The sequence below is a fragment of the Muscardinus avellanarius genome, assembly GCF_963383645.1.
Source record: "Muscardinus avellanarius genome assembly, chromosome: 12".
NCBI classification, from domain to species: Eukaryota; Metazoa; Chordata; class Mammalia; order Rodentia; family Gliridae; genus Muscardinus; species Muscardinus avellanarius.
Genome location: NC_137798.1, coordinates 37,351,030 through 37,363,267, shown reverse-complemented (window position 1 = coordinate 37,363,267; position 12,238 = coordinate 37,351,030). Strand labels below are relative to the sequence as shown.

The following is a 12,238-nucleotide window of genomic DNA, read 5'->3' as shown; positions in this document are numbered from 1 at the left end:
GTACTTAGGGGTTCAAACAGTTTGTTGTGGGGTTTTTTTTCCATTTTATAAAGGATTAAGCAGAGCTTAACCCAACTCAAAAGCAAAATTCTTTAGGAAACCAAAGGCTGCGAACATTCCTTAATTCAAAAGTGAAATTCCATTGTCAGGGAAATCACTAATACCAACTATCAAGGGAAAATGTCTCATTCCTATTGCAGGAGCAGCTAAAGTGGAACTGCTTCTTTAGTTGCTAGGAAACAGCCATCTCATTATATGCCATTACCAGAACCCTGGAGAAGAAAACTGGCATCTGCTTCACATTTGGGGATACTAGAGACTGAACTAAAAGCACTAGAACTGCTGCCAAAATCCCCAGTCTCCAGGGTTTACACTGTGACCACAGCAGGTGCTCACACCACATAAGCCTTTGAAGTTTTCCTTTCTGTAACTCTTTTTCTAATAACTAAAATTATTTTTTAATATCCCACATTTCCCAACTCAAAAATCCTAAGTAAAGACTTCTTTCATTTAACTTTAATTTTTATCTATGTTGAGCACAATGTAGGAGACAAAAATACACAGAATCTTCATGAATAACAGAAAAGTTAGAAACTATTATTCATTGAGTGAATGACACTAGATGTTTATGCCTTTAATTATTAAAGTTAAAATAGAAAATAAAGAGAAACTGTTTCAAATATTTGGAGAATAAAAATACACTTGAACTAATAAATCTAGTACTCAAAATGAAATTCTAACATACATCCACCCAGTTTTCTTAATTGATACTAAAGTTAAACTTCTGTTTTTATGTCCCAACAAGCCTTTTCACAAGACATCACAATATACACTCATGAACATATACCATATTTACTCATCATTTTTTTCCCTTCCACTAATCGATAAGGTTGGAAGGAGGTGAGGTGAAATTATACAGATAAATTACTAGACACTGAGAAGTTAAAACCAAGAGACTTCTTATACCACTGCTTCTGTATTCTGAAAAACCAGTTCTCCTTCAGAAGACTTGCCGCTATTAATAAAAGTAGTTAACAAACCATCTCCCCTCATAAATTACATCAGGATTCTGAGCTGTCTTATAAGTCTTCTCCCCACCTCCTACTCTAATGCTCACTCTGCTTCAGTGATTCATACCTGCCATATGGACTCAATAACGTACCTTTGGTATTACCTCAAACTCTGCAAGCAAGTCTTTCTCAAGCAAGTCTACCCCACCCCATTAGCATGCCTACTTTCTTATCTTCTTGTCTTACTGATATCACTTCTACTTAGAGTTGCTAGATTTAGAAAATAAAAGTACAGGAAATTCAGTTAAGCTTGAATATCAGACACAATGGACAATGTTTAGTAGAGGTATGTCCCAAATTATTCATTGTATATCTTACTGTATATCTTATTTTCAAACTTAGTTGGGTGTCCCATATTATATCTCGTAACCCTACTCCCACCATACCTTAATACCATGATTCTTGACATTTTTTCTCACTTTAGAGACATAACTTTACTCACATTTGAGCATATCTCCATATTATATTTGAAAAAAAGCCTAACTTTTCTTCCTTCAAACAGTCAATTTATGTGATTTATCACACTATTCCATCAAAGCTACTGAATCGCTTTTTCCCCATAATTTGATCCCTTTACTTTTTCACAGTCTCCTGATCCCTCCTGACTACATGTCTTGCTAGGAACCAGGATTTTATTTCAATGTTTCTCTAATTTATTATCTGGATATCGTATATCCCTTTGGACCTTCTGCCATGCCAGTTACCAATAATAGATTTGCCCATGTCAACTTTCAGGCTCTATTAGAGTTCATGAACACAGTTGTAAAAGCTAGGCAAAACTAACAGTTGTGATATTTAGTATCTAGTCAGCCTTCATTGCTACACAGGAATCTTATCATTCATGTCTTCATCTTCTCATTTAATCCTTTGAAAGCAGTTAAAAAGCACTGTAATAACTTAAGAAAACATCAGCAATAGAATAACACCAAGAGATATAGCTGAAGAGTTGATAGAAAAATTTAAGTAGACTTCAAAAATATTTCATCTATCAAAAAATACAAGAAAATAAAAATAAGAATTTGAAAACAGTGGAAGAATAAAACGAAACAAATGAGAAAAAAGTCAAATCATAATAATAATTATACCAAATATAAGTGAGTTAATACAATTAAAAGGCAAAGATTACCAGGCTAAATAAATTAGTAATATAAATTATATATTATTTATAAGAGATCCATTTTAAATACAACAAAGTTGAACATTAAAAATAATAGGATTCCCTGGGCGTAGTGGCACACACTTGTAATCCCAGCACTTGGGAGGCTGAGACCGGAGGATCACTGTTCTCTTGACAGCCTCAGCTACTTAGTGAGGCCCTTTGCAACCTAGGGAGACCCACTTTCAAAATAAAGAATAAAAAATAGGGCCGGGGGCATAGCTCAGAGGTAGAATTCCCCTGGGTTCCATCCCCATTACCAATAATAATAATAATAATAATAATAATAATAATAATAGGATTAAAAAATACTTCATGAAAATCATATGCATATGGTTATGTGGCTATATTAGATAAGACAGACTTCAATATAGAGGAGAAGAATTTTTAAAATGTAAAGGCCAAAAACTGGTTCCTTGAAAAAAATGATAAAATTTATAAAGAACAAGAAGAAAAGAAATAAATATATTACTAAGATGAAGAGGTAAGGAACATTGCTACATTCTATGTTATATATTAAATGGTAATTTTATAAGTTAAATAAAGGAATATTATGAAAAAATCATGTACAATTGTATAAATTAGGCAAAATAAAAAAATCTTATAGAACACAATTTAAAACTGAAACAAGGTAAAATTAAAACTCTGAATAGGATTAGTCACAAAAAATATTCTCCCACCCAGAAGCAAAACATAACATTCCAGGCCCAAGTTTTGTTGATACATTCCATCAAATACAACTGTTTAAACCAAAGCTAGTAACAATTTTACATATATTCTTTCATAAAATAGAAGAGGAAGGAAGTTACTTCTCAATTCATGTTTTAAGGCCAGTATAACTCTCATACAGCATTTTAAAAAGACTACAGAAAGAACAAATCACAAACCAATATACCTCATAAGTAGTGACACAAAAGTCTTTAACAAAATCCTGTATATATTTAAAGTAATATATATTATAATTAGAATATCATGCAAGAAGAATTTCTCCCAGGAATACAAGATTGGTCTAGTATCAGAAAGACAATCAATGTAAATCAACAATTTAAATTAGTAAGTAGTTTAAAAGACAACTAAGTAAATATTATAGCACTGTTTCTAAGGAAAGATTTATTTTGGTTTCAGTCCATGGTCACTTGGCTCCATTACTTTGAGCCTTTGGCAATGCACAACATCATGTCAGTTGAATGAGGAAGATGAGGTGCTCACTTCATGGTGGCCAGGGAAGCAGAAAGAGAGCAAGGACAGGGCTGGGGCAATATATACCTTGCGAGACATGCCCCCCAGTAACCTATTTTCCCTAACTAGGCCCCGCCTCCTGAAGTTTCCACCACTCTCAATATTCCATCCAATTATGAACCCATCAATAGATTAATCCACCAATGAAATCAGAGCCCTCACAATCCAATCACTTCCCCAAAGCTCCACCTCTGAAGATTGTTCTATTGAAGACCAAGTCTTCAGCACATGAGCCTTTGGGGAATAAAGGCTCACATTCAAATTCCAAACTATAACAACATTTGTAAAGTATAACAAAATTATTAATAAAATAAATGCAAATCACTTAATATTTACCCAGGGCATAATTACAAATTTACATCTACTGAGAAAAATATAACATGTATTCTAAGCAAACTATAAATAACATATAACCCTCTGATATATTTTGATTACCTAAAAAGGTGTGGTGGCCCACACTTGTAATTATAGTACTTGGGAGGCTGAGACAGGAAGATCAGAGGTTCAAGGCCAGCTTCAGCTACTTAGTGAGAATTTCTGCTTAGTGAGTCCATCTACAATTTAGTGAGAACTTGTTTCAAAATATAGGGCTGGGGGTTTAGCTTGGAGGTAGAATGTCCCTGGTTCAATCTCCAGTACCACACACACACACAAAAAAAAAAAAAGATTACCCAATCAAATATTTTCTTAAGGATAAATTAAAATTGATGGAAAGATGTTATTAACTAAACTACATAAATTCAGAGCAAAGCAAAATTACGCCCTTTTCTTAAGTAAATTAAAATCACAAGTACCACAGTTTATATAATTTTTTTCTGCATCTGGGAAATTTCTACACTGTCGCTATAACTCAATTGTGGCCATAATGAAATTAACCATAAGTCTAAAGAAGACAGATTACTTAAAAAATAGCCTTGCTCTTCTTACTGTACACTCAACAAATCAACAAAACAATATAGAGTAAGAAACAAGGATTTTATGTGCTCATAGCAATGGGAAAGATTAAATCATGTAACAGTGAAATTTGGCCTTGGCGCCATGTAACTCATTAAGACTACATTACTCATTATATAGTCAGCCAATCAAGTACTTTCCTTTGCAAAACATCTCAGACTTGACTACTTTAATAATTCTCTATGGCATTAACCACAGCCTTTCCAATAATAATATTTAATGCAACTTCTTACCTGCCTCAACAGTTTCTCAATGGCCGACATTACCATAAGGCCTCTCCAAACTACTGGTGCAGTTTCTTCAACCAGAAAACCCATGGACATACTGCAACAATAAACCCAAAATATAACTCATTTGTATAAATTAATGGATAGCACTCTGAAAAGTAATAAAAAAAGAGATATGCTCACCAAGAAATACCATAATTCAAAAGAGGCCTCATTAGGTTATCTAAAATTAAAAACAAAAAGTCTCTTTTAGAAAGGTAAAGTATATATAAACATATTGACATTTTTACCTTTTAAAAACATTTATTGTTTCTAAGTAAACATAATTACATATACATGTATATGTTACAGAGTGGTTATATTAGACATATTCATTATCTCATATGCATATCCTTTCTCATGTTACAAACATTTTAAACTGATGCTTTTAGAAATTTGAAAGCACACAATAATGTATTATAGTCACCAAGCTGTGTAATAGATCACGAAAACTTATGTCTCCTGTCTAAAGAAAACCTTCTATCCTTTGATTAACATCTCTCCTTTTCCTGTCCATGCCCCAAATCTTATCAAAGACTGTCAAGTTATGAATACAAACAGGCTGCTCATACTACTGTAATTCACTTCAATTTGAAAACATTTAAATATTATATATATTATTAAAACTCTAGATAGATACATCTAAAAATAGTTGGATTATAGTTGCATTGAAAATAATTCACCTACAATTTCAAAATATCTTTCTTAAAAATAGCTTCAATAGTTTTCCACCAATTTTATTCATGTACATACATAAATTACATATATATGCTTACCCAGTAAAATATGTATGTGCATATATATTCACACATACATATATGTACATGTACAAATATCTAATTTCTTCTCCTAACATCAAAGTTATTCCTATTTTTATTTTCTGTACTTGAAGAGTTGAGGTAAGAAAATTCAAAAGAGCTGAAAAACTATTATGAAATCTGAGATAAGAAACTGCATTAAGCTCAAAAGGAAAACAATCTACTACCGATAATCAAATACAAAACAAAGAAACAATGCTTTATATAGTCAACAACTGATTACTATAAAATACAAATTCTTTGCCGGGCGTGGTGGAGCACGCGCTTGGGAGAGGAAGACAGGAGAATCGCGCTGGTTCGGAGCCAGCCTCACTGGCTTAAGAGACCCTGTTTCCAAATTTAAAAAAAATATAATAGGTCTGGGAGTGTAGCCCGTTGGTAGAAGGGCTTCCAGGAACCCCAGTACCACCAAAATAAATAAATACAACTTTTTTTTTTTTTTTTTTTTTTTTTTTTTTGGTGGTGGTACTGGGGGTGGAACCCAGAGGCTTTCTACCTCCGGGCTATACTCCCAGACCTATTTTATACTTTATTTGGAAACAGGGTCTCACTAAGTTGCTGAGAGCCTCACTCAGTAGCTAAGGCTGACTTCAAACCTGTGCGACCCTCCTGTCTTAGCCTCCCAAGCGCAGGGATTACAAGTGTGCGCCACCATGCCCGGCTAACATACAACTTCTTTATGAACAAGTACTGATCTAAAAATTTAGGACAAAATTATAAAAATATAGCAGTATTCTGTATTTAGATTTTACTTTATGTTTCTTTAGATTCTTACTCCTCTGTAACGATCCTGAAACTAAAAATTACAGATAAAGAATATAGGCATTCTTTATACAAGTAATTTGTAGATTAACTCCCACTCAAAGAAAAGACCATAGCCCTTCAACAAAAGATTGATGAGTATGCATTCTTACAGTATCCTTCTTTAACTTTTGACTAAGGTAACTATCTCAATTTTCCCATACATACTTTGATAGCAAGATTTTCTCCAACCAAACATTTCCATTTCTTTTCAAAAAATCTGGCTTAGATGTTTAGAGTATTTTCTTCATTTGCTCTGCACTAATTTTTTATTTTCAATTTTTTCAATACATATCTTCAATGTTTGAAGAAAACTGTCTTTTGTAAATTATGTTCCTTTTTACAATTAAGGGGTTTGAATTATTAAATGCTTTTTCACCTTTGATCTGCTAAGATGGTAAGTAACATCAACAGCTATATTTTTCCAAAGTTGAACCAATCTGGCTTCCCTGGATTAAATCAAAATTAATCATAATTTAGTTGTTTCATACAATGCTGAATATTGTTTGCTAGTATTTGATTAAGATTTCTAATATATGGTAAGTAAGGAGACTGTAATTTTCCCTTTTCATTCTGTCCTTATAAGGCTTTATTAGCCTCATAAACCAAAATAAGCAGATTTCTTCCTAAATTTGCTTTAAACTTATATGATCTGGATATATATTTTTCTAGAAAGTGCTCACTTCAACAAAATTTTGAAATGTATTTCCTAGAGTTACTCAAATATTTTCTTATATTTGGAACATATGTTGCATATGCCAAATCCACTTTTTATTTCAAATATATTTTTCTTCTCTCCTCTTCCTTTTTTAAACCAAACTTGCCAGGCAGTAACTCTAATTTATTACTCTTTAAAAAAAAATAGAATTTGTTTCTATTGGTCAGCTTCTTTATCTTTGTTTTCCAGTTCATCAATTTCTTCTCTTAATATTTCCTTCCTTCTATATTATTTAGATTTATTACTTTTTGAAGTTAAATGGTTAACTCATTTATTTTCTCTTTAAATATAAATTTAAAGAGAAAGCCTACTGCTTTATCTCTACTAATTTAGCTATATCCCAAAAGTTTCATTTATAACATTATCCCCAATTTTGAAGTGAATTGAAACTTGCTTTAAGGGAGAGAATATGGTATATTTTGTGCATATATTAGCTGAGAGAGAGAGAGAGAGAGAGAGAGAGAGAGAGAGAGAGAGAGAGAGAGAGAGAGAGAGAGAGAGAGAGAGAGAGAGAGAGAGAGAGAGAGAGAGAGAGAGACCCCACGTGTCTGCATAAATGCAGGGCCTCGAGCACAGTAGGCAGGTGCTCTACATTTAGCTACACTTGACTTCTATAGGTATTCTTGAAAAAAGATTCTATAAATTGCCATATAATAGAGCTTGTTTATATGTAATAATTCTTTACCTTCAATACTTGCTTTAAAGTTTATTATTAAGATACTACATCAACTTTCATTTTTCCTAATTTTTCTTTTCTGCTTCTTTTAGCCTCCATATTTTTATGTTTTAGGTATAAATATTATAAATTGTAATACTATCGTAAATACTCTGTACCTACACAGATTTGGGTATGTTTTTTTCCAATCCTTCAATCAGTCTTTTAATGTGAAGTTTATATACAGTCATATTCATATTGCTGAAATATTTGGAATTATTTCCATCATCCTACCCTGTACTTTCCCTTTGCCTCATTTTTTTCTTATAACCTCTGTTCTGATTGATATTCCCCCCCTTAATTACACTAAGGGGAGTCAAACCCCAGTAAACACACACACACACACACACACACACACACACACACACACACACACATCTAGTATTTATCAAAAAGACAAGAGATAACAAGTGCTGGTTAGAGTATAGAGAAATGGGAACCTAGTGCACTGTGTAGTCAGCTTTTTGTTGCAATGACTGAAGTATGTGAAAGGAACAACACAGAGGAGGAAAAGTTTACTTGGCTCATGGCTTCAGAGGTTCAGTCCACAGTTGTGTGGCTCCAAGGCAGAAACATCATTGTGTCAGGTAATAGAGGAAGAAAGCTGCTCAGATTATGTCAAGCAGGAGGCAGAGAGAGAAAAAGAAAAAGAAAGGGACCAGTGACAGATACAAATCACAAGGCCACACCTGAAATGACATAATCCTGAAGTTAGAACCATCATGTTCTATTTCATCTCTAGACATTGCTGAATTGTGTGATGTTTGGGGGCACATTTCAGACCCAAAGCATGAGCCAGGTATGGTGGCACAGGCTTGTAATCCCAGTGCTTGGAGGCTGAGACAGGAGGATCGCACAGGTTCAAAGGCAGCCTCAGCTACTCAATGAGGCTCTCAACAACTTAGTGAGATCCTGATTCCAAACAAAGTATAAAAAATATATGGGAGTATAGCCCGAAGGTAGAAAAGCCCCTGGGTTCCACCCCTAGTACCACACACACATACACCAAAAAAAGCAGATCTAAAGCATAATATAAATAGTTGGTGGGAATGCAGATTAGTACAACCATTATAAAAAATTAGTATGGAGGCTTCTAGAGAAACTAAAAATAGAATTACTATATGACCCAGCTAACCCTTCTTCTGAGTATATAGCCAAAGGAAATATAACCACTACCTTGTGAAGATATCTAAACTCCCATGTTCACTGCTATATTATTTAAAGTAGCAAAGATATGATAACATTTTAGATGCCTATCAATGGACAGAGATTAAAAAAAAACTGGCACAGTCTGGGGCAGTGCTGAACAACTATAATCCCAGTATTTGAGAGACTGAGACAGGAGGATTACAGGTTGCAGGCCAGTGTGTAGTAATATATTGAGACCCTGTTACAAAATATAAACTAAAATGGTGTTGGGAATGTAGCTAAGAGGTGAAATGCACCTTGGTTCAATACCATACATACATACATACATATACACATACATACATACATTATTGAAAGTTAAAAATTAAGATCCTTCCATCTGCCATAATCTGGATGAATTTGAAGGACATACATACTAAGTGAAATAAACAAGAAGAAAAAATATTGTATGAGGAATCTAAAAATAAGAAAAAGGACGTCCGGGAAGATGGCGAGCGAAAAAGTAGTGTTTATGAGTCCTGCTAACACTCGATCTCTACTGCCACAAAATCAGTGCTTTACATAGCCAAAAACCACTATCAATAATGAAATAAAAACTATAAACACAAGGGACAGAGAAAAAGACAAGAAGAACAACCAGAGAGCAGAAAAGAAACCTGGCAACACTGCGGCAGCGGGTGCCACGCTGACATCATCTTGCCTCACAACACAAGGCTCCAGTGAGGAAAAGGTAAACAAGGAGCTGAAGCAAGCAACTGCGGATCAGTTGATTGTAATTCAGCAGTTCTTTCAGCGCAAAGACGTCTAAAACTTCCAGCAGCTAAGCTCATCATACACTCCAAGGATTCAGAGCACAGCCCAAAACCAGAAAAGAAATACGCCATACTCACAGCCAAGGGCGTGGCAGAGGCGCCATATTACCACCAGATGCAGCGAGTTCACCACACCCGAGAGCTTCAAACCAGAGTGCAAAAAAAACATAAGTGAAATTACGGCTCCTACAGGAGAAATCCCAGCACTGCACCCCCAGGGACTAGCACAGCTTTGATAAACTCCTTGGGTCTCAGATCTCGCAGTTCAACCCAGTGAAGAATTAGTGGTGGCAGAGATACCACACCCTAGTCGCAGTTCCCCATGGGAAACCGCCCAGCCCAGGGACTCGCGCAGCCTCGACCTACTCCCTGGGTCAGAGACTTTGAGATACAACCCAGTAAAAGAGTAGTGGCGGCTGAGATTACCACAAACTCCAGAGATCCAGAGCACCATACATGAAGTTGTGGTGACCAGAGAAGAAGCCAGAGAAGGCACAAACTTCTGAAATCATGGGAAGGAGGTACAACAACAAAGAAATGACCTCCCACAACCCCACAATATCAACCCCACAATAACACAGAAATGCAGAGATTTGATCCAGAAGATCAAATGAGGAATGTAACTGGAGAAATAATACAGGACTTTCAAAAAGAATTTAGAGAAAGTCTGAAAGAAATAAAGGATGCAATCATTGAAGTAAAGGCATCAATTCAAACTATAAACAATCAATTAGACCACATGGAGGATAGAATCTTGCCCCTAGAAAATGATCACTCCAAAAACGAACACAGAGTTTATAACTTAGAAAAAAAATTTAATAGCAAGAATTGGACATTGAAGAAATATGGGCCCATTGTAAGAGAGCTAACCTAAGAATAATCAGAATAGAGGAGGGAAAAGAAGGTGAAACTAAAGAGATTAATAATCTCTTCAAAGAAGTAATAGCAGAAAATTTTTCAAACATAGAGCAATACACAGGTTTAGAAAACTTACATAACTCCTTTTAGATAAGATCAGAAAAAAAGTTCCCCACACCACATAATAGTCAAAAAGACAAATGTAGAAGCCAAGGAAAGAATCTTAACGGTAACAAAAACAGAGGCCAAGTGACATTCAGAAGCAAACCAATTAGATTCACTCCACACTTCCCAAACCAAGGCATGAAAACCAGAAGGGCCTGGAGTAACATATTCCAAACTCTGAAATAAAACAACTTCTAGCCAAAAATTTCTTACCCAGCAAAACAATCTTTCAAATTAGATAGAGAAATAAAAAGCTTCCATGACAAACAGAAAATGAAGAAATTTATATCTTCAAAACCAGCGCTAGAGAAAATACTCAAAGAGATTAGCTACAAAGAAGAAATAGGGAATACATGCCAGAAACAGAGAAACAATTTCCATCCAGCAGACATTCCCACCAACAGCTGCATATCCTTGCCAGCACATATATTTGGCCTGTTGAGTAATAGTTATTGTTACTAGGGTGAGACGACATATTTTATTTTAGTTTTTATTTCTTTCCCTCTGGCATTTAGTAATTTTGACCATTTTTGAATACTTATTTGCTTGTCTTTCTTGGATAAATTACTATTTAAGTCTATTGACAATTTTTTATTTGGATATTTTTGTTACTATTGTTTTTTTTTTTCATTTTCATAAGAGGGTCTCACTAAGTTGCCATAACTGGCCTCAATCTTGTGATTCTTCTGTTTTAGCCTCCCAAGAATAGGATTAAGGAAAAAATTTAGAATGATTTCATAGACTTTGAACATTGTTTTTTACTCTAATCATAGCTTTTTTACTGTACAGAAACTGATAAATGGACAAAGAATGTGGTACATACACACAATAGAATATTATTCTGATATAAATAGAACAAAATTCTATAATTTTCAACATGAATTGAACAGATCATTACATTAAGTGAAATATACTAGAACTAGAAAGTAATCACTGTGTTAACTCATATATGCATCTGCATGATCTCATATATACATATGAATGCATATGTTAAATCTCACATGTATACATTCAGAATCTTAAAAAGTTGATCTTATAGAATGTGAGAGTGAATGAGAGTTACCAGAGGCTGAAAACGAGTAGGGATAGAAAAAATGAAGTGACTATAAATAAATATTTTTTCTGTATATTTTCTAAAAGCCAGAAAAAATTTTTGAATGTATCATGAATAAATAATAAGGGTTTGAGAAGGTAAAGATAATAGTACAATTATATTAGCAACATCAAAATAATTATGAAACAAACTTAAAAGAAAAATGATTACATTAGTGAATTTGCCTTACTTCATAACTAAAAGTCATGATATGCTAGGAATATGAATTATCAATCTGAGAGTCAGGACAGAGTCACAAGTCACTAGGGCCTTCTTTCAGGGTAGTTTGGCAAAGTCCCTTCCTACAGTTTAGATCTGGAACATCCTTCCAAAGGCTAATGTGATGGAAGCAATGCAGCAATGCCCAGAGATGGGGTTTTAGGAAGTGATTGGAACACAGGGGCTCTCATCAGTGAATTAATCC

General features: G+C 34.3%; 1 protein-coding gene across 1 annotated transcript in view; it reads right to left on the bottom strand.

Annotated features, from left to right (window-relative positions):
• Nucleotides 1-12,238, bottom strand: part of NUBPL (NUBP iron-sulfur cluster assembly factor, mitochondrial) — a gene marked incomplete at both ends in the record, with an annotated part of 253,458 nt that overhangs the window by 159,729 nt on the left and 81,491 nt on the right. The window contains 2 exons of the mRNA XM_080707130.1: nt 4,653-4,743; nt 4,830-4,869. Coding sequence (XP_080563256.1) covers nt 4,653-4,743; nt 4,830-4,869 — 131 coding nt within the window. The remainder of the gene's footprint in view (nt 1-4,652; nt 4,744-4,829; nt 4,870-12,238) is intronic.